The sequence below is a fragment of the Amblyraja radiata genome, chromosome 3 (genome assembly GCF_010909765.2).
Source record: "Amblyraja radiata isolate CabotCenter1 chromosome 3, sAmbRad1.1.pri, whole genome shotgun sequence".
In the NCBI taxonomy this organism is placed as follows: Eukaryota; Metazoa; Chordata; class Chondrichthyes; order Rajiformes; family Rajidae; genus Amblyraja; species Amblyraja radiata.
Genome location: NC_045958.1, coordinates 129,408,446 through 129,432,456, shown reverse-complemented (window position 1 = coordinate 129,432,456; position 24,011 = coordinate 129,408,446). Strand labels below are relative to the sequence as shown.

At 47.4% G+C, this 24,011-nt stretch overlaps 1 protein-coding gene across 1 annotated transcript in view; it reads right to left on the bottom strand.

The window, feature by feature from the left end:
* Positions 1-24,011, bottom strand: part of tenm3 (teneurin transmembrane protein 3) — a 702,745-nt gene that overhangs the window by 177,499 nt on the left and 501,235 nt on the right. Inside the window, 2 exon segments of the mRNA XM_033018762.1 lie at positions 2,617-2,739; positions 14,072-14,310. Of these exon segments, the coding sequence (XP_032874653.1) occupies positions 2,617-2,739; positions 14,072-14,310 (362 nt within the window).

Here is a 24,011-nt window from a genome sequence, read left to right as displayed (position 1 = left end):
CCGCTTTTCCCAACTTGACACCATTTAGATAATAATCTGCCTTCCTGTTTTTGCCACCAAAGTGGATAATCTCACATTTATTCACATTAAACTGCATCTGCCCACTCCCCCAACCTGTCCAAGTCACCCTGCATTCTCATAGCATCCTCCTCACAGTTCACACTGCCACCCAGCTTTGTGTCATCTGCAAATTTGCTAATGATACTTTGAATCCCTTCATCTAAATCATTGATGTATATTGTAATTAGCTGCGGTCCCAGCGTACAGTTTTAGTCTCCAAATCTGAGGAAGGACATTATTGCCATAGAGGGAGTGCAGAGAAGGTTCACCAGACTGATTCCTGGGATGTCAGGACTGTCTTATGAAGAAAGACTGGATAGACTTGGTTTATACTCTCTAGAATTTAGGAGATTGAGAGGGGATCTTATAGAAACTTACAAAATTCTTAAGGGGTTGGACAGGCTAGATGCAGGAAAATTGTTCCCGATGTTGGGGAAGTCCAGGACAAGGGGTCACAGCTCAAGGATAAGGGGGAAATCCTTTAAAACCGAGATGAGGAAAACTTTTTTCACACAGAGAGTGGTTAATCTCTGGAACTCTCTGCCACAGAGGGTAGTAGAGGCCAGTTCATTGGCTATATTTAAGAGGGAGTTAGATGTGGCCCTTGTGGCTAAGGGGATCAGAGGGTATGGAGAGAAGGCAGGTACAGGATACTGAGTTGGATGATCAGCCATGATCATATTGAATGGCGGTGCAGGCTCGAAGGGCCGAATGGCCTACTCCTGCACCTAATTTCTATGTTTCTATGAGCCTTGCGGTACCCCACTAGTCACTGCCTGCCTTTGTTTCCTGTCTGCCAACCAATTTTCTATCTATGTCAGCACTCTAGTCCCAATACCATGTGCCCTAATTTTGCCCACTAATCTCTTATGTGGGACCTTATCAAATGCTTTCTGAATGTCCAGGTACACTACATCCACTGGCTCTCCCGTGTCCATTTTCCTAGTTACATCCTCAAAAAAATCCAGTAGATTAGTCAAGCATGATTTCCCCTTCGTAAATCCATGCTGACTCGGACCAATCCTGTTACTGCTATCCAAATGTGCGGCTATTTCAACTTTCTGGTTGATCAGCCATGATCCTATTGAATGGCGGTGCTGGCTCAAGGGGCCGAATGGCCTACTCCTGCATCAATTGTCTATGTATCTATGCATCTATGAACCTGACAGGTCACTTTTTCACACCACACACGCATGCACCCACACACACATGCACCCATGCACGCACATACGCCAAAAAACCAAATCACCTCAGATTATTTAACAACCTTATATGAACCAGCCATAGAATTTATAACATTGTTCTTGATGCAAAAACACTTGAGTGGGCTTTTAGCATAATAAAATGACAATGAGGTTAATTGATGAGTAAAATATCGCTGGTGCTAAAACCTTCAGCTCAATAGCCGGCTATTTAAGGAGGCCAGGATTGATTTGAATGGAGCTGGCTGGTACAGGGGGCTCGATGCTCATCTTCAGGCAAGGGTTAGATAATTGACACAGCTCGTAATAAAACTATCACCAGAAAGAAGTCAAGGATCAAATGTAACAATAAAGTGGTGAAATCACAGATTTATTTAATAGGGGCCAGATCAAGATGGAATGTCACAAATTGTTCATTCAACGGAGAGAAATCTGATGATGTCAGGGCCTGTGATCTGAGGGCCTCATTCATATTCCGTGCTCTAATTTCTAAATTTAACAAACCCTTCATTCTGCAGCTAAAGTGGCATTTAAGACTTTACCGGCCTTGAAAGTGGTGTCTTTGCAAAAACAATTTGTACAGTTAGCGTCCCCTGATTGATAGGGCAGGAGAGTTATAGAGTCATAGAGTGATCAGCATGGAAACAGGCCCTTCGGCCCAACTCGCCCATACCGGCCCACGTGTCTCACAAATCTGAATAGAGAAGGTCGACGAAAATGCTGGAGAAACTCAGTGGGTGAGGCAGCATCTATGGACCAAAGGAAATAGGCAACGTTTCGGGCCGAAATCCTTCTTCAGTCTGGAGAAGGGTCTCGACCCAAAACGTCACCTATTCCTGCGCTCCATAGATGCTTCCGCACCCGCTGAGTTTCTCCAGCATTTTTGTCGACCTTTGATTTTCCAGCATCTGTAGTTCTTTCTTAAAGAGCATTTAGAATATTGTGTTTAGTTCTGGGCACCATGTTAGAGGAAAGATATTGTCAAGCTTGAAAGGGTTCAGAAACAATTTATGAGGATGTTGCCAGGACTAGAGGATGTGAGCTATAGGGAGAGGTTGAGTAGGCTGGGTCTTGGTTCCCTATGGTCTTGGCATCATGTTCAACACAGAAGGGCCTGTTTGTATGCTATATCTTGCACTAAACGTTATTCCCTTCATCGTGTATCTGTACACTGTGAACGGCTCGATTGTAATCATGTGTTGTCTTTCCGCTGACTGGTTAGCACGCAACAAAAGCTTTTCACTGTACCTCGGTACACGTGACAATAAACTAAACTGAACTGAAACCGAGGTGAACTCTGTTCTATGTTGTATTCTTTGCATTTTGCTGGTGAAAGAGGCGAGGAAGTTCTTACCACCGTCGGGGGAAGTCGCGGTGACCACGTTGGTGGGAGAGCTCTCTGTCTTCACTCTGCCATTTTCAAACGTGTAGTTGTCGACTTGCTGGAGCTGCCAATTCAGGCCGAGAAGATGCATCGCTGGTGGAACAAAAAACACAAGCAGACTTGTCAGGCCACGGGCGGAAATCCTGAGGGGGCGGGGGGTACACATCCCCCCCCCCCCAAATGCTTTGAGAGGTGGGGGACAATCCCCCCCATGTTTTGTAATTCGGACTTTATCAGACGCTTTCTAAGTGCTAAAACGGCCCATTCGCGGGGCCTTTCAGCGCCCGGCGCGGCTTAAAATCAAACTGCTGCATCGTGGTGATCGAGGCTCCCGATGTTGAAGCCCGCGCCGGCCGATGAAAGCCCCCGCCAACGGGCCGATTCAAGCCCCACGATTCGGGGTGGATGAAGTTGCTGTTGTTGGAGTTCGGAGTCGGTCACCAACCAGGTCAGTTCCCAATGTTACCGTCCACAGGGCCCACGGCCAAAGCCTTGCGTGTGTGCGCATGTGCGCGAGCAGCCGCCAAGAAATTGTGTCCCCCCCATGGTTTGATAGCGATTTCCGTGCCTGAAGCACCACGCAGCCTCAACATAATCCCAGACATGGTCCCAGACAGGGGTCTTACGGAGAGAAGGCAGGAGAATGGGGTGAGGAGGGAGAGATAGATCGGCCATGATTGAATGGCAGATTAGACTCGATGGGCCGAATGGCCTAATTCTGCTCCTATCACTTATGAAAAGTAATGGGAACTTGTCGACTAAAGCAGTGACATCACGAGGGGCAAGTAATGTTCGGTAATATCTCCCACTTCCCCCTCAACCCTCTCAAGAAAAGTAAACCTCTGAGTTGGATAGAGCTCTAGGGGCTAGCGGAATCAAGGGGATATGGGAAGAAGGCAGGAACGGGGTACTGATTGTGGATGATCAGCCATGAATGGCGGTGTTGGCTCGAAGGGCCAAATGGCCTCCTCCTGCATCTATTGTCTATGTTTAAACCAACATGTTTGCTTTAAAGTGCTCAGTGGGCACTGAAGATCTTTGAAGATCTGTCTTGGGCCCAGCATATTGACGTAATCACAAATAAAGCACATCAAGGCCTCTCCATCGACTGAATACTGAGAAGAATGATGGAAGTAACGATGCAGCTTTATCGGTCTTTAGTTAGTTGAGGCAGTTATGATATTGGCATTTAAATGATGGGAACAGAATGAGGCCATTCAGCCCATCGAGTCTACTCCGCCATTCAATCATGGCTGATCTATCTCTCCCTCTCAACCCCATTCTCCAGCCTTCTCCCCATAACCCCTGACACCCGCATTAATCAAGAATTTGTCATGTTTCACACACAGAGAGTTAAGAATCTGTTGAATTCTCTGCCTCAGATGGGGGTGGAGGCCGGTTCTCTGGATACTTTCAAGAGAGAGCTAGATAGGGCTCTTAAAGATAGCGGAGTCAGGGGATATGGGGAGAAGGCAGGAACGGGGTACTGATTGTGGATGATCAGCCATGATCACAGTGAATGGCGGTGCTGGCTCGAAGGACCGAATGGCCGACTATTGTCTATAGTCTATAATATCTTCATTCAAAATATCCTCATTCTCCTGACTTCTCCCCACAACCCCTGACACCCGTACTAATTAAGAATCTATCTATCTCTGCCTTAAAAATATCCACTGACTTGGCCTCCACAGCCTTCTGTGGCAACGAATTCCACAGATTCACCACCCTCTGACTAAGGTTATTTGGGATCCCCAGTGTGTGTAGGATAGTGTTCTTCGGATAGTGGACTTCACAAAGGGCCCGTTTCTGTGCTGTATCTCTAAACTAAACTAAAACTATGTCCTCTGCTTCTGGATTCCGCGACTCTGGGCATGAGAGGCTCTGCGTGCGTCTACCCGATCTATTCCTCTCATGATTTTGTGCTTCAGCCAGATCATTTGCATGCTGATGATAGATAAATGTGGCATCTGATGAAAAGATTTAGTATCAAGCATAAAGGGGTCAAATTAGTTTACCGCTAAATGACACGCACGGATTTTTTTTTTTTTTGAATGTTGTTCACCAGTCTGTGTGCATATTCGGAGCTTATGAATAACTAACACACGATTACTGGTTTACTTTCATGTTCCATATTAAATCTGACAGGATTTCATACAAAGCACAACATGTGGCTTCGAAAGCTTTGAGCAAAGCAGGAAGCAAAGCCGGGAAAGAAATATTCGGGATGCGATAATCAAAACAAGAAGGGGAGATGAAGCTCGCAGAAGGAAAGATGCAAAGTCATGTTCACCCCTTCTGGGGTTTTTGTGTGATTATGAGTGCATAATTCTCCATAAATTAGCCTTTATCTCCAGCCTCCTGCTGCGATCATATGCTTCTTGACTGATAGCAAGCTAGTCGGCGCAGTTGCTTTTGCAGACCATTACGGCACACTGTGCTTGTGTGTGCCACAGACAAGCTCTTCAAACCAGCCTCAGAGCTTGAAGTTTCTGCGCTCCGCGTAATACATTATGGATCCGGCTTGGGGTGCACTTGCTCCCGCTTCATGTTTTTGCAGAGATAGAAACATAGAAAATAGTTGCAGGAGGAAGCCATTCGGCCCTTCGAGCCAGCACCGCCATTCATTGTGATCAATCATGACTGATCGTCCCCAATCAATAACCCGTGCCTGCCTTCTCCCCATATCCCTTGACTCCACTAGCCCCTAGAGCTCTATCTAACTCTCTCTTAAATCCATCCAGTGATTTGGCCTCCACTGCCCTCTGTGGCGGGGAATCCCACAAATTCACAACTCTCTGGGTGAAAAAGTTTTTTCTCACCTCAGTCTTAAATGACCTCCCCTTTATTCTAAGACTGTGGCCCCCTGCTTCTGGACTCGCCCTACATTGGGAACATTTTTCCTGCATCTAGCTTGTCCAGTCCTTTTATAATTTGATATGTTTCTATATGATACCTCATCCTTCTAAACTCCAGTGAATACAAGCCTAGTCTTTTCAATCTTTCCTCATATGACAGTCCCGCCATCCCAGGGATCAATCTCGTGAACCTACGCTGCACTGCCTCAATCACAAGGATGTCCTTCCTCAAATTAGGAGACCAAAATTGTACACAATACTCCAGATGTGGTCTCACCAGAGCCCTATACAACTGCAGAAGAACCTCTTTACTCCTATACTGAAATCCTCTTGTTATGAAGGCCAACATTCCATTAGCTTTCTTCAATGCAGCAGATGCAGTTGGGATACTGGCCCTTCGGCCGGCAAATGATTTTTTTGCGCTTCTGATGGCTCTTCATCGATAATGGAGCGCATGTAACAGGACAAGTTCTGCCAGAGGTTACAGGGAGATGGCAGGAAGAATGGCGTCAGGAGAGATTGATCAGCCATGATTGAATGGCAGAGTAGACTTGATGGGCCAAATGACCTAAATCTGCTCCTATCACATGATTTTGCCTGGAATTTAGAAGGATGAGAGGGTATCTTATTGAAACATATAAGATTGTTAAGGGTTTGGACACGCTAGAGGCGGGAAACATGTTCCCGATGTTGGGGGAGTCCAGAACCAGGGGCCACAGTTTAAGATTAAGGGGTAACTTATTTAGAACGGAGATGAGGAAACACTTTTTCACACAGAGAGTTGTGAGTGTGGAATTCTCTCTAAGTTTATGAATGAATAATTAACTTTATTGGCCAAGTATTCACATACAAGGAATTTGCCTTGGTGCTCCGCCCACAAGTAACAACATGACATACAGTGACAGTTGGCAATGACACCTAAAACATTAAACATAAACCTTTTCACACAGAGAGTTGTGAGTCTGTGGAAGTATCTGCCTCAGAGGGCGGTGGAGGCCGGTTCTCTGGATACTTTCAAGAGAGAGCTAGATAGGGCTCTTAAAGATAGCGGAGTCAGGGGATATGGGGAGAAGGCAGGAACGGGGTACTGATTGGGGATGATCAGCCATGATCACATTGAATGGCGGTGCTGGCTCGAACGGCCGAATGGCCTACTCCTGCACCTATTGTCTTTTGTGACATAGATCAGCCATGATGGAACGGCGGAGTAGAACCGATGGGCCGAATAGCCTAATACTGCTCCTATCATTTACAACCTTATGACTAACATCTCTTAACCTTCATTTATTTTCCTTTTGCCAACCAGCGAACACCGCACACTAACATTACTCTACACACTAGGGACAATTAACTTATACAAAAGCCAATTAACCTAAAAACTGCACGTCTTTAGAATGTGGGAAGAAACCGGAACACCCGGAGAAAACCCACGCAGGTCACGGGGAGAACGTACAAACTTCGTACAGACATCGCCCGTAGTCAGGATGGAACCCGGGTCTCTGGCGCTGTGAGGCAGCAACTCTACCGCTGAGCCACCGTGCCGCCCTTAGTCTGAAATAAATGTGGCACCAGAGACCTCAAATATTTCCCTGTATGTTATAAATCTGTCCCGTGTTTTTATTGCACCACGAGGAAAGCTAAACTGGGAGAAACACCGGAAATATTTAAACGAGGAAAAAAGTTGAAGGTTAAGATCTGTCAGCGCTGGCACCAATAATGGCCATTCACGCACCATTATCAATTAGTGCTGTCAAAAACCCATGGAAAATCATTCGGCTTTGCAAGAGAAAACAGAGATTGTTAAGGGTTTGGACACACTAGAGGCAGGAAACATGTTCCCGACGTTGGGGGAGTCCAGAACCAGGGGCCACAGTTAAAGAATAAGGGGTAAGCCATTTATAACGGAGACGAGGAAACACTTTTTCTCATAGAGAGCGGTGAGTCTGTGGAGATCTCTGCCTCAGAGGGCGGTGGAGGCAGGTTCTCTGGATACTTTCAAGGAGTCAGAGGATATGCAATATGCATTCTCTGGATGCAATAGGGGATATGGGGAGAAGGCAGGAACGGGGTACTGATTGGGGATGATCAGCCATGATCACATTGAATGGCGATGCTGGCTCGAAGGGCCGAATGGCCTACTCCTGCACCTATTGTCTATTGTCTAAAACACTCTTTTAATCCCTGGGCATCCCGCCAAGCCCCTGTAATCCAGAGTATCTCTGGTGTTGACAGACACAAAATGCAGGAGTAATTCAGCGGGATCTATCGCAGTCGCTGCCTCAAAAAGGCAGCCGGCAACATCATCAAGGACCCACACCATCCTGGCCACAAACTCATCTCCCCACTGCCATCGATAAGAAGGTACAGGAGCCTGAAAACTGTAACGTCCAGGTTCAGGAACAGCATCTTCCTTTCAGCCATCAGGCTATTAAACACAACAATGAATAAGCTCTGAGCTCTGAACAGCAAAAGACTATATTATTATGGCACTATATTTGTTATTTATTGCATGACCTCCCAACTTCCACGTGTAGGAAGGAACTGCAGATGCTGGTTTAAACTGAAGATAGCTACAAAATGCTGGAGTAACCCAGCAGGACAGGCAGCTTCTCTGGAGAGAAGGAATGGGTGACGTTTCGGGTCGAGACCCTTCTTTAGGACTCCCAACTCCCACAATGGTGGAAATAAAGTCTCCACTGCCACTCTATCCAGGCCTCCAGCAGTCCGTTATCTCTGCTGTAGTGTGCTCGGTTTCAACTGTTTTAGACAATAGACAATAGACAATAGGTGCAGGATTAGGCCATTAGGCCCTTCGAGCCAGCACCACCATTCAATGTGATCATGGCTGATCATCCCCAATCAGTACCCCCGTTCCTGCCTTCTCCCCATATCCCCTGGCTATCTTTAAGAGCCCATATCTAAAGTATCCAGAGAACCTGCCTCCACCGTCCTCTGAGGCAGAGAATTCCACAGACTCACCACTCTCTGTGAGAAAAAGTGTTTCCTCGTCTCCGTTCTAAATGGTTTACACCTTATTCTTAAACTGTGGCCCCTGGTTCTGGACTACTCCAACATTGGGAACATGTTTCCTGCCTCTAGCGTGTCCAAACCCTTAACAATCTTATATGTTTCAGTAAGATTCCCTCTCATCCTTCTAAACTCCAGAGTGTACAAGCCCAGCTGCTCCATTCTCTCAGCAAATGACAGTCCCACCATCCCGGGAATTAACCTTGTAAACCTACGCTACACTCCCTCAATAGCAAGAATGTCCTTCCTCAAATTAGGGGACCAAACTGCACACAATACTCCAGGTATGGTCTCACTAGGGCTCTATACAACTGCAGAAGGACCTCTTTGCTCCTATACTCAACTCCTCTTGTTATAAAGGCCAACATGCCATTCGCTTTCTTCACTGCCTGCTGTACCTGCATGCGTACTTTCATAGACTGATGTACAAGGACCCCCAGATCCCGTTGTACTTCCCCTTTTCCCAACGTGTCCTTGAGGCTTGGCCATTTCTCTCTGCGAGTGCGACCATTCGCCTCAACGCTCTGTCCAACACAACCCTCTGCTGACCCCACATCTCCAGAGCCTCGCCTTCCCCAGATTTATGAAAAACATTTGCCATGTTTGGCTTTTGCAAAATAGCTGGGCATTAGCATAAGAACATCATTTGATTCGCCCGTGAACATAACCCAGCTGAACCTGACCATTATCAAGTGAAACGCTCGACATCAAACCAATTATTATCTGTAAAGAGACTGTGCCACGCATCGGGGCAATTTGCATTTTGTAAATGTGTCCATGTTGGGCTTACCCTGACATTCTCAGTGGCATTGACATCTGTGTCTCTGATTACACTTCATGGCAAAACAGATCACCTTGTGTTTATTCTCTTGCATAGAAATTAGATCATGTCCTGCACCTTTTTTTTTAACTTCAGCTTAGTTTAGTTTGGAGATTCAGCTTTGGAAACAGGCCCTGCATCCGATCCTGACTACGGGTGCTGTCTTTACGGAGTTTGTACGTTCTCCCCGTGACCCGCGTGGGGTTGTTAATGTTTCATGTTTTATGTGTCATTCCTAACTGTCACTGTATGTCATGTTGTCACTTGCGGGCGGGGCACCAAAGCAAATTCCTTGTATGTGAATACTTGGCCTATAAACCTATTCATTCGTTCATTCATTCATTTCTCCCAGATCTTCAGTTTCATCTCACATTCCGAAGAGGTACGGGTTGGTAGGTTCATTGGCTTGGTGTAAATCAGGGGTCGGCAACCTACGGCCCCCGGGCCGAATGCGGCCCCTACCTCAAAGTCATCCGGCCCGTAGGCGTATTTGTCTGTTGTCTATTGCCAATTGTCTATTGTCTATTTATTTTCAATAATCATCCGACCCGCAGACTTCAAGGAGGCCTGCGCTGGCGGTCGCAATGGGGGAGCCACCTGCCGAGTCACCGAGCAGCGCCGAGCGCTGGCTGTACCACATCCTGCGCTAAGCCGCCGGCACGGCCGCTGGGCTTCACTGTCAGGATCGGGGTTGTCAATAGGCTGGGGACGAGTGAGAGTGAGTATTTGAGCCACCGTCCTCAGGACAGAGCCATGGCAATGGTCCGTAGGTGCGCCATGTTGGCGAGCGTACGTAACTAGGGACGCCATGTTGGCGAGCGTCCGTAACTAGGGACGCCATGTTGGTGAGTACCCGTATCTAGGGACGCCATGTTGGTGAGCACCCGTAACTAGGGACGCCATGTTGGTGAGTACCGTAACTAGGGACGCCATGTTGGTGAGCGCCCGTAACTAGGGATGCCTTGTTGGTGAGTACCCGTAACTAGGGACGCCATGTTGATGAGCACCCGTAACTAGGGACGCCATGTTGGTGAGCGTCCGTAATTAGGGACGCCATGTTGGCGAGCACCCATAACTAGGGACGCCATGTTGGTGAGCATAGTAATTAGGGGCCAGTGCTCCGGGTGGCATCCTCGAAGGGGCGGGATCCATGTGAACACGTGATTTGATGCCTGCCATCCGGGGCGGGATCCATGTGTACACGTGATAGATGTGGCCCGCCATCCACTCACACACATGCTTCCCGGCCCCTATGCAGAACAAGGTTGGCCACCCCTGGTATAAATTGTTCCTGGTGTGTGTAGGATAGTGTTAGTGTACGCCAATCGGTGCCTGTTTCCGCGCTGTATCTCTAAACTAAACTAGACTTAAATTAAATAAATATGATCATATTTTGTTCTCTCATTAATTCTTTATACAACTTATTTGACCAAATACTAACTCCACCAACTACAGCCAAAGAGCTGGGTAATTACTTGGAGAAACTCTCGTTCCTTTGGCTAGTAGGGCTGCGCTCGCAAGCATGGGGGGAATGAATTAGTTGTTTTCTATTTCATTTCTTCATGCATTTATGTGTCACACTCGGTGGGTGAAAGGTCCGACTGGGTAATGGGTTCCTGAAGGTATTCTCTCTGTCAATGAGGTCTTGTAATTGGACAAACTCTGGGATTTGGTGATCAGTGAGGCTGTTTACACATTGCAACTGATTGGAGTGTTACAGCTTGGAGGAGAAGGAGAGAGAGAGGGAGAGGGAGGGATGGAGGGAGGGATGGAAAGAGGGAAGGAGAAAGAGGGAGGGAGAGAGAGGGAGGGAAAGATGGAGGGAGGGTGAGAGGGAGAGGGAGGGAGGGAGAGGGAGGGAGAGGGGCAGATAGAGCGAGGGAGGGAGAGGGAGGAGGGAGGGAGGAAGAGAGAGAGGGAGGGAGGCAGGGAGGGAGAGAGGGACCAGAAGTCTACAAGAACATCAGGATGGAACCGAGGTCTCTGGCGCTGTGAGGCAGCAACTCTACCACTGCGCCACCCTGATATCATGTCCTTATAGGTTAGTTTATTGTCACTTGAATCGAGGTAGAGTGAAGGTTTTTGCTGCGTGCCAACCAACCAGACAGCGGAACGACAATGCATGATTACATTCAAGCCGTCTACAGCGTGGAGATACAAGAAGAGCACATCGTTGAATCTTTCATGCACAGACAATGAGACACGTTGATCAATATAAGATGAAATCCATCATTTTTTGGTACAAATGATATTTGCTTTAAAAATGTATAACACAGAAATAATAACTACATTTTGATCCTGCTATGATTTATTTATTCTGTATTCGCGATGTGATTTGAAATGTAGCTTGATTTTATTTTGATGTAATGTTTCCAATCCACCACTGCTTTCCTGTCTGCCTCTAATATTAATGCATCCTGATGGGACCTTGTTTTTTAAGTTTGGAATCAAGCTTTTCGTCCTGTTTCTACCTGAGCTGTCAGCTGTTCATCACGAAGGAAACTTTGAAAGGAACCAGGGGGGTTCTCGAGGGACCCCATCAAAGCGAACCCCTGCTCAAGCTTTGTGTGTCTATCCAGTTTAAACCAGCATCTGCAGTTCCTTCCCACCCAAATCAAGGCTTGACCGTCCCAAGCCTGTGCAAGATGTTCTGTTAGACCGCCACTGTCAAATCTTCTGGAAACAAAATAATTTCTTCCCTCTCATTACTGTTACAATGAGAGGGGGGGGGGATGTGTTTTTTTTTTTTTGGTTCAGAGTGACAGCGCGGAAACAAGCCATTCGGACCACCGAGTCCGCGCCGAGTATAGGAGCAAAGAGGTCCTTGTTCATCACTCAATGAAAGTAAGCGTGCTGGTACAGCAGGAAGTGAAGAAATCGAATGGCATGTTGGCCTTTATAACAAGAGGAGTTGAGTATAGGAGCAAAGAGGTCCTTCTGCAGTTGCACAGAGCCCCAGTGAGACCACACCTGGAGTATTGTGTGCAGTTTTGGTCCCCTAATTTGAGGAAGGACATTCTTGCTATTGAGGGAGTGCAGCGTAGGTTCACAAGGTTAATTCCCAGGGTGGCAGGACTGTCATATGCTGAGGGAATGGAGCTGCTGGGCTTGTACACTCTGGAGTTTAGAAGGATGAGAGGGCATCTTATTGAAACATATAAGATTATTAAAGGTTTGGACATGCTAGAGGCGGGAAACATGTTCCCAATGTTGGGGGAGTCCAGAACCAGGGGCCACAGTTTAAGAATAAGGGGTAAGCCATTTAGAACGGAGATGAGGAAACACTTTTTCACACAGAGAGTTGCGAGTCTGTGGAATTCTCTGCCTCAGAGGACGGTGTAGGCTGGATCTCTGGATACTTTCAAGAGAGAGCTAGATGGGGCTCTTAAAAATAGCGGAGTCAGGGGATATGGGGAGAAGGCAGGAACGGGGTACTGATTGGGGATGATCAGCCATGATGACATTGAATGGCTGTGCCAGCTGGAAGGGCCGAATGGCCTACTCCTGCACCTATTGTCTATTGTCTATTGACCAGCGATCCCCGCACACTAACACTATCCTACACACACTAAGGACAATTTACACTTATACCGAGAAAACAAACCCAAGCCAATTAACCTACAAACCTGCACGTCTGTGGAGTGTGGGAGGAAACTGGAGGTCTCGGAGAAAACCCACACAGGTCACGGGGAGAACGTACAAACTCTGTACAAACAGACAATAGACAATAATAGACAATAGGTACAGGAGTAGGCCATCCTCTGAAAGGGACCCTACTCTTTGTTTCCTGCATGCCAACCACTTCTCTATCCATGTCAGCACTCTACCCCCAATACCATGTGCCCTAATTTTGCCAACTAATCTCCTATGTGGGACCTTAACAAAGGCTTTCTGAAAGTCCAGGTACACTACATCCACTGGCTCTCCCTTGTCCATCTTCCTAGTTACATCCTCAAAAAATTCCAGAAGATTAGTCAAGCATGATTTCCCCTTCGTAAATCCATGCTGACTCGGACCGATCCTGTTACTGCTATCCAAATGTGTCGCTATTTCATCTTTTATAATTGACTCCAGCATCTTCCCCACCACCGATGTCAGGCTAACTGGTCTATAATTCCCTGTTTTCTCTCTCGCTCCCTTCTTGAAAAGTGGGCTAACATTAGCTATCCTCCAATCCACAGGAACTGATCCTGAATCTATTGAACATTAGTAAATTATCACCAATGCGTCCACTATTTCTAGAGCCACCTCCCTGAGGACCCTGGGATGCAGTCCATCAGGCCCAGGGATTTATCATCCTTCAGACCCATTAGCCTACCCAATACTATTTCACGCCTAATGAAAATTTATTTCAGTTCCTCTACCCCCTTAGATCCTCTGTCCTCCAGTACATCTGGGAGATTGTTTGTGTCTTCCTTAGTGAAGACAAATCCGAAGTACCTGTTCAACTCTTCTGCCATTTCCTTGTCGCCCATAATAATTTCACCCGTGTCTGCCTTCAAGGGACCCACATTTGACTTTGCTACTCTTTTTCCCTTAACATATCTAAAGAAGCTTTTACTGGACTCGGAGAAAGATCTCGGAGAAAACCCAGGCGGGTCACCGGGAGAACGTGCAAACTCTGTACAGCCAGCACCCATTGTCGGGATGGAACCCGGGCTTCTGGCGCTGTGAGGCAGCGACTCAGCAGCCGCGCCACCGTGCCACATTTTTGAACACTTACCTATGAAGTAGGAGAGGAGTACGGCCAGAATGACGGACACGCCCACTGCGCACAGGGCCGTGCATTTCCAGCTGCAGTACTTGGACGTTTTCTTGAACTTGAACGCACTTCGTGAGAGAGTGTTCCTGGGCAGAGGGCGGGGTGGCGGTGAATAGACGGCGCTGGAAGCCATGGTGTAGCCGGGGGAGGCGGTGCTGAACAGCGGTGTCGTCCCTGTTCCCGTCTTGAAGAGGAAGTGCCTGGGGAGAGAGAGGAAGGGGGGGGGGGGGGGAGAGGAGAATCAGCAGGGCGCGACGGTGGGGGTACGCGAGGCAGAGCAACAAAGACCATGGGCAGACGCACGTCAAGGCTGCAAGACCGAGAGCGGGCATGCAGGGGTGAACCAAGACTGTACTCAATACGGACTTTACTTCAGGCTTTACCTTCGACATTAGTGGCACAGAGTGGAAACAGGCCCAACTTGCCCACGCCGACCAACATGTCTCATCTTCAAGAGCCATATCTAGCTCTCTCTTGAAAGTATCCAGAGAACCGGCCTCCACAGCCCTCTGAGGCAAAGAATTCCACAGACTCACAACTCTCTGTGAGAAAAAGTGTTTCCTCGTCTCTGTTCTAAATGGCTTACCCCTTATTCTCAAACTGTGGCCCCTGCTTCTGGACTCCCCCAACATCGGGAACATGTTTCCTGCCTCTAGCGTGTCCAAATCCTTATATGTTTCAATAAGATCTCCTCTCATCCTTCTAAATTCCAGAGTGTACAAGATGGGACACTAGCCTCATCTGCCTGCGTTTGGTCTATATCCCCCCAAACTGGTCTTATTCATGTACCTGTCTAACTGTTTCTTAAACGTTGGGATAGTCCCAGCCTCAACGACCTCCTCTGGCAGATTCCAACTAAATCTTTTCCCCTTCACCCTGAACCTTTGTCCTCTGGTCCTTGATTCCCCTACTCTGAGCAAGAGATTCTGTGCATCTAGCTGATTTATTCATCATGACTTTGTACACCTCTATAAGATCACTCCTCATCCTCCTGTGCTCCAAGGAATAGAGACCCAGCCGACACAACCTCTCCCTGTGTTCCTTCTGTCATTCTGCAGCTACTAACACTTAGCATAGAGTCACTGTCATAGACCATTTGGCTCACCTTGCCCGCACTGACCAACAATGTCCCATCTACACTAGTCCCACTAGCCTGCATTGAGCCCATATCCCTCTAAACCGGCCCTGTCCATGTACCTGTACAAATGCTTCTTAAATGTTGCGATAGACCCAGCCTCAACTACCTCCTCCGGCAGCTCGTTCCATACACCCACCAACCTTTCTGTGAAAAAGTTACCCCTCAGGTTCCTATGAGATGTTTCCCCCCCCCTCACCTTAAACCCATGTCGTCTGGATCTCGACTCCCCTACTCTGGGCAAGAGACTGATAATGATCGATAGTGATCAAACCAACCTCCCTTCCATTGACTCCATCTACACCTCACGCTGCCTCGGCAAGGCCAGCAGCATCATCAAGGACCAGTCGCACCCTGACCACTCCCTCTTCTCCCCTCTCCCATCAGGCAAGAGGTACAGAAGTGTGAAAACGCACACCTCCAGATTCAGGGACAGTTTCTTCCCAGCTGTTATCAGGCAACTGAACCATCCTACCGCAACCAGAGAGCAGTCCTGAACTACTATCTACCTCATTGGTGACCCTCGGACTATCTTTGATTGGACTTTGCTGGCTTTACCTTGCACTAAACGTTATTCCCTTATCATGTACCTGTACACTGTGGACGGCTCGATTGTAATCATGTATTGTCTTTCCGCTGACTGGTTAGCACGCAACAAAAGCTTTTCACTGTACCTCGGTACACTGATTAATAAACTAAACTGATTAACTAAACATTACTTTACTTTGACAGACTTGACTGCAACATTGAATAGGTTTTAACAAAAGAGATGAACCGATCTCAATGAGGTTAGCAATTTACCAAGTTAATTGGCAGGCTTCAGGAGCACAGCCATACCATCCTCTTTCACTTTTATCCCCCTTTCCCCCCTGCCCCATCACCCCCGTACCCCACTCTAGCTTTACATTTCACTCCACATTTCCCCTTATCCGACACCCTTTATCCCAACCCGAAACGTCACCTATCCATGTTCTCCACAGATGCTCCCTGACCCGCTGAGTTACTCCAGCACTCTGTGAAACGTCACCTATCCATGTTCTCCACAGATGCTGCCTGACCCGCTGAGTTACTCCAGCACTCTGTGAAACGTCACCTATCCATGTTCTCCACAGATGCTGCCTGACCCGCTGAGTTACTCCAGCACTCTGTGTGTATCTCACATTCCTATCTGCCCGCACAGAATCAACATCTCCCCATTCTCTGCATAACCCTGTCCAAACGTCTCTTTTGTACCTGCCTCAACCAGGTCATTGCAGGCATCCACCACCCATTGTGCCAAAATAACTTGACCCACACCTCTCCCTTGAACCTTGGCCCTGATACCTTAAATCTACGCCCACTAGTATTTGATTAATCCACCCTGGGAGAAAGGTTTTGACTGTCTACCCTATCTACGCCTCTCATAACTTTATACACTCTATCAGGTCTCCCCACAACCTCTGACGTTCCAAAGAAAACAATCCGAGTCTGTTCAATCTCTCCCTGTAGTTAATGCCTCCTAATCCAGGTATCATTCTGGTTAACCTCCTCTGCACCGTCTCCAAAGCCCCCACATGCTTCCTGTAATGGAGGTGATCAGAACCGCACGCAATACTCCACATGCGGCTCAACAAAACACCTACAAAGCTGCACCACAACTTCCTGAGTCTTACACTCAATGTGTGGGAAGGAACTGCAAAGGTTGGTTGACACCGAAGGTGGACTAAATGCTGCAGTGACTCAGCGGGACAGGCAGCGAGTCTCAGCTGTCGAGTTGCTGCCTCACAGCGCCAGAGACCCGGGTGTCATCCTGACTACGGGCGCTGTCTGTACGGATTTTGTACGTTCTCCCCGTGACATGCGTGGGTTTTCTCCGAGATCTTCGGTTTCCTCCCACACTCCAAAGGCGTACGGGTTTGTAGGTTAATTGGCTTGGTGTAAATGTATCAATGTGAAATTGTCCCTCGTGTGTGTAGGATGGCGTTAGTGTGCGGGGATCGATGGTCGGCGTGGACTCGGTGGGCCGAAGGGCCTGTTTCCATACTGTATCTCTAAACTAAACTAAATTAAATATGATGTTTCGGGTCGAGACCCTTCTTCAGACTGAGAGTCAGGGGAGAGGGAAACTAGAGGCGTGAAAACCTCTGGAACTAGGGGCCACAGTTTAAGAATAAGGGGTAAGCCATTTAGAACGGAGATGAGGAAACACTTTTTCACACAGAGATTTGTGAGTGTGGAATTCTCTGCCTCAGAGGGCGGTGGAGGCCAGTTTTCTGGATACTTTCAAGAGAGAGCTAGATAGGGCTCTTAAAGATAGCGGAGTCATTGGATATGGGGAGAAGGCAGGAACGGGGTACTGATTGGGGACGATCAGCCATGATCACATTAAGTTTAAGGATAAATGGGAAATCTTTTAGGACTGAGATGAGAAAAAAAAAATTCACACAGAGAGTGGTGAATCTGTGGAATTCTCTGCCACAGAATGTAGTTGAGGCCAGTTCATTGGCTATATTTAAGAGGGAGTTAGATGTGGCCCTTGTGGCTAAAGGGATCAGGGGGTATGGAGAGAAGGCACTGGTACAGGATACTGAGTTGGATGATCAGCCATGATCATATTGAATGGCGGTGCAGGCTCGAAGGGCCGAATGGCCTACTCCTGCACCTATTGTCTATTGAAATGGTACAAAGATGCCCCGACACATGAAGGCGAGCAGACCACTGCATTAGGGGTACTACAGCGAGGCTTTGTGCAGACTAGGGGCTGGCATGTTGAACAGCTGAGTTTTATTTTAATAGTGTTTTATTTTTATTTTAATGGGCTGACTGGTCTACCCTTGGGACGTGTGCAGGTAGGAACATGCAGGTGCTGGTTTACATCGCAGATATGCTGGAGTCACTCTGGAAAGGATCTCGAAGAAGCGTCTATTCTACATATTCCTTGACCCTTTTGATCTCTCGTTTTCACACCTTAACCTTCCATACCTCTCGTTACCCTCTCCCCTGACTCTCAGTCCGAAGGGAAGGGTCTCGTCCCTAAAGGCCACCCATTCCTTCTCTCCAGAGATGCTGCCTGGCCCGCTGAGTTACTCCAGCATTTTGTGTGTATGTCTCAATAGACAATAGACAATACACAATAGGTGCAGGAGTAGGCCATTCAGCCTTTCGAGCCAGCACCGCCATTCAATGTGATCATGGCTGATCATCCCCAATCAGTACCCCGTTCCTGCCTTCTCCCCATATCCCCTGACTCCGCTATCTTTAAGAGCCCTATCTCTCTCTTGAAAGTATCCAGAGAACCTGCCTCCACCGCCCTCCGAGGCAGAGAATTCCACAGACTCACCACTCTGTGAGATCGTGAGAAAAGGTCTTTCCTCGCTTCCGTACTATATGGCTTACTCCTTATTCTTAAACTGTGGCCCCTGGTTCTGGACTCCCCCAACATCGGGAACATGTTTCCTGCTTCTAGCGTGTCCAAACCCTTAACAATCTTATATGTTTCAATGAGAGTACCTCTCATCCTTCTAAACTCCAGAGTATACAAGCCCAGCCGCTCCATTCTCTCAGCATATGACAGTCCCGCCATCCCGGGAATTAACCTTGTAAACCTACGCTGCACTCCCTCAATAGCAAGAATGTCCTTCCTCAAATTAGGGGACCAAAACTGCACACAATACTCCAGGTGTGGTCTCACTAGGGCTCTGTACAACTGCAGAAGGACCTCTTGCTCCTATATTTGATTCCTCTTGTTATGAAGGCCAACATGTTTCCTGCCTCTAGCGTGTCCAAACCCTTAACAATTGGCTTTCTTCACTGCCTGCTGTACCTGCATGCTTACTTTCATTTAGGGAAGTACATTTTCTGGGCCTTAAGTGGAGCTGATGCTTCAGAAATCAGTATTTGTTTGACGCAGAGAAGTAGAAACATCGGGGAGAGCTGCAGATTGCGCGGCCTGGTGGCGCAGCGGTAGAGTTGCTGCCTCACAGCCACAACGACCCGGGTTCAATCCCGACTACGGGCGATGTCGGGACGGAGTTTGTACATTCTCCCCGTGCTCCGGTTTCCTCCCACACCCCAAAGACACGCAGGTTTGTAGCTTAATTGTTTTGGTAAAATTGTAAAAAAAACTCCCCATAGTGTGTGTGTAGAAAAGCGTTAAGGGGCTGTCACATTTGGGCGACCTAATTGGCGAGTTTAGAAGAGTTTTAAAAAATGACATGTTGAAGACCTCCTTCTACTATGTTAAAGACCAGCCTCGACTAGCTACGATTAGCTACGACTAGCTACGACTAACTTCGGGAAAATTGGACACCGAATAGTGGAGAGTGTAGACGACCTCCTTCGATCTCCTTCGACCTCCCTCCGACTACATAGAAACATAGAAAATAGGTGCAAGAGGAGGCCATTCGGCCCTTCGAGCCAGCACCGCCATTCATTATGATCATGGCTGATCGTCCCCTATCAATAACCCATTCCTGCCTTCTCCCCATATCCCTTGACTCCACTAGCCCCTAGAGCTCTGTCTAACTCTCTCTTAAATCCATCCAGTGATTTGCCCTCCACTGCCCACTGTGGCAGGGAATTCCACAAATTCATAACTCTCTGGGTGAAAAAGTTTTTTCTCACCTCAGTCTTAAATGGCCTCCCCTTTATTCTAAGACTGTGGCCCCTGGTTCTGGACTCGCCCAACATTGGGAACATTTTTCCTGCATCTAGCTTGACCAGTCCTTTAATAACTTTATATGTTTCTATAAGATTCACCCCTCATCCTTCTAAACTCCAGTGAATACAAGCCTAGTCTTTTCAATCTTTCCTCATATGACAGTCCCGTCATCCCAGCGATCAATCTCGTGAGCCTACGCTGCACTGCCTCAATCACAAGGATGTCCTTCCTCAAATTAGGAGACCAAAACTGTACACAATACTCCAGATGTTGTCTCATCAGAGCCCTATACAACTGCAGAAGAACCTCTTTACTCCTATACTGAAATCCTCTAGTTATGAAGGCCAACATTCCATTAGCTTTTATTCACTGCCTGCTGTACCTGCACGCCAACTTTCAGTGACCGGTGTACAAGGACACCCAGGTCTTGCAGTACCTCCCCATTACCTAACCTAACCCCATTAAGATAATAATCTGCCCCCTTGTTTTTGCCACCAGTGGATAACCTCACATTTATCTATATTATATTTCATCTGCCACGCATCTGCCCACTCACTCAACCTGTCAGGTCACCCTGCAACCTCCTCTTCGCAGTTCACAGTGCCACACTGACTATGATGAAGACTATCTATGACTACATTCGACTACTCTCGATTACCTACGACTAACATGCCAACCTACTACGACTATACTACGACTAAACCTACGTGTAAAAAAGTATCGATTTTTTTCCGCGGCGACCTTTATTTACTCGCGGGCATTTTTTAACATATTGAAAAAAACGTCGCGACCAAGCTGAGGCCTCGAGTACACGGGGACTACTCTCGAGCATGAACGAGAGTTACGAAGACCTCCTAGGACCTCGTGTCGACCATGCTGCGAGTATGAGTCGAGGGCAAACTCGCCAGAACTCGGTCGCCAAAGTGGGACAGGCCCTTTAGTGTGCGGGGATCGCTGGTCGGCGCGGACTCAGTGGGCCGAAGGGCCTGTTTCCGTGCTGTAACTCTGAACTAAACTAAACTAAATGTCCCTGACTCACCTCTATTCAAGACATCTTGTCATTACCCAAAAACGATGACATGAAGACTATTTCAGTGTCTGGGAAGTCAGGAGTTGTTACCCATATCACTGAGTTTGCAAGGACATCGTATTGATAGTGCTTTAGAATGATTGTGCTGTTTAGGCAGAAGGCTTGCTGGACAAGTTCAGTTCTGTTTAGTTTAGTTTATTGTCACGTGTACCGAGGTACAGTGAAAAGCATTTGTTGCATGCTAACCAGTCAGCAAAAAGACAATACATGATTACAATCGAGCTGTCCACCGTATGGATACAGGATAAAGGAATAATGTATAGTGCAAGGTAAAGCCAGTAAAGTCCGATCAAGGATAGTCCGAGGGTCACCAATGAGGTAGATAGTAGTTCAGCATTGCTCTCTAGTTGTGGTAGGATGGTTCAGTTGCCTGATAACAGCTGGGAAGAAACTGTCCCTGAATCTGGAGGTGTGCGTTTTCACACTTCTGTACCTCTTGCCTGATGGGAGAGGGGAGAAGAGGGAGTGGCCAGGGTGCGACTGGTCCTTGATGATGCTGCTGGCCTTGCCGAGGCAGCGTGAGGTGTAGATGGAGTCAATGGAAGGGAGGTTGGTTTGTGTGATGGTCTTGGCATTGCGTTAGACATTGACATTGTGGGCTGAAGGGCCTATTCCTCACGTTTACACCTCATGCTGCCTCGGCAAGGCCAGCAGCATAATCAAGGACCAGTCGCACCCTGGCCACTCCCTCTTCTCCCCTCTCCCATCAGGCAAGAGGTACAGAAGTGTGAAAACAAACGCACACCTCCAGGCTCAGGGACTCGGTAGGCCGAAGGGCCCGTTTCCACGCTGCACCTCTGTTGAAACCCAAGTTGAATCCCAACAGATTTTTTCAATATCATGTTAAGAGCAAGCACAATGTGTTAAAGCATACGACAACAAGGCAGTTATACACGAGGGACTGCAAGGCAGCATCAAGCAGGAGAAAGCAGGTGGCATCTTCATGCAGTCAGTACACCACACAATAGTTTAGCTCAGTTTAGTTTATTGTCACGTGTAACGAGGTCAAGCTTTTGTTGCGTGCTAACCAGTCAGCAGAAAGACAACACACGATTACAATTAACCTACCACAGTGTATAGATACATGATAAGGGAATAATGTTTAGTGCAAGGTAAAGCCAGCAAAGTCCGATCAAGGTTTAAGTTTAAGAAGATCATAGTCAAAGTAGGAAATGTTGCTGTAGGAGTTGAGGTTTAAGAGTGGCGAGCGATTGTAATATGAGCTTGTGGATCTGCTTCTGTGGCCAGCACGCAAACTGTCGCCTGGGCAGGGCGCCATCTTGGGAAGCAATACTGGAGTCCAGAGTGCAAATTAACAATACCAGGGCTGCGAGAAATGAATAGCCACCGGCCAATAAAGCAAAAGCAAAAATTAGCAAAGTTAAGCATTTCTCAACTGCGGTTTTTTGTTTTTCAAACTTTGAGACATTAATGCAAATAAATGTTACATTCAGGATAGGGAAATAACAGCAGAAAATGATGCAAGCTGACACACATGTTATGGGCAGGGTTAAGTTCAACTCTGCTTCAGGGTAAAACCAGGTTGGAATTGAGCCAAATATATTCATTTCTACAGGTGCGTAAGTTATAAGTTATAACTCTCATCTTCCAATTAACTTTTTCTTCAATTTCCAAGTATTAACCATCCACAAATTGCTTTGCCTCTATGATATTAATATTTGGGGCAGAACCTATGAAGAAATCACTCCCAAAATCACATATCTGCCAGCATTTGGATAATAGGATTTTTCTTGATGTGTGTGTCTGTTTTTTTTTTTGAGGTGTTGCAAGTTGGAATGTCAAAGGTGAGAGGGTGCCGCTTTAAGGTGAGAGGGGTAAAGGTTAAAGGAGATGTGCGGGGGCAAGTTTTTTTCACACAGAGGGAGGTGGGTGCCTGGAACGCGCTACCAGGGGTGGTGGTGCAGGCAGATACGATAGTGGTGTTTTGGAGACGTTTGGATAGGCACGTGGATATGCAGGGAATGGAGGGATATGGATATGGAGGCAGATATGAGTTGGTCTTGACATCATGCTCAGCACAGACATTGCTGGCCGAAGGGCCTGTTCCTGTGATGTACTGTTCTATGTTTTATATTCTATGCTCTCCTGTCAGAAACTACGTATAACATATAACAGTAACATTGTAAGTCATCCCTAATGTACGGATTGTGATAGTTTACGGGGTGATCACTGGTCGGCGCGGACTCGATGGGCAGAAGAGCCTGTCTCCATTCTGTATCTCTAAAGTCTAGAGTAAAAGCCTTAAGCGCCAGCGAACCCAGGTTCGATCCTGACCTCGGGCGCTGTCTGTGGGGAGTTTGCACGTTCTCCCTGTGACCACGTGGGTTTCCTTCGAGTGCTCCGGTTTCCTCCCACATCCCGACGATGTGCGCGTTTGCAGGTGAATATTACCCTCAGTAAAATTGCCCTTAGTGTGTAGGGAGTGGATACAAACATGGAAGTAAGTGCGAACGGGTCATCAATGGGCAGCATGGACTCGGTGGGCCGAAGGGCCTATTTCCATGCTGTATCTTTCAATCAATTCACTTTTTCAATGAGGTCCCCCCTCATACTTCTAAACTCCAACGAGTACAGGCCCAGTGCCGACAAACGCTCATCACATGTTAACCCACTCATTCCTGGGATCTATTCTTGTAAACCTCCTCTGGAGCCTCTCCAGAGCCAGCACATCCTTCCTCAGATATGGTGCCCAAAACTGCTCACAATATTCCAAATGTGGCCTGACCAGCGCATTGTAGAGCATCAGCATTACAGGGTCTTGGTGAGACCACACCTGGAGTATTGCGTACAGTTTTGGTCTCCTAATCTGAGGAAAGACATTCTTGCCATAGAGGGAGTACAGAGAAGGTTCACCAGACTGATTCCTGGGATGTCAGGACTTTCATATGAAGAAAGACTGGATAGACTCGGTTTGTACTCGCTAGAATTCAGAAGATTGAGGGCGGATCTTATAGAAACTTACAAAATTCTTAAGGGGTTGGACAGGCTAGATGCAGGAAGTTTATTCCCGATGTTG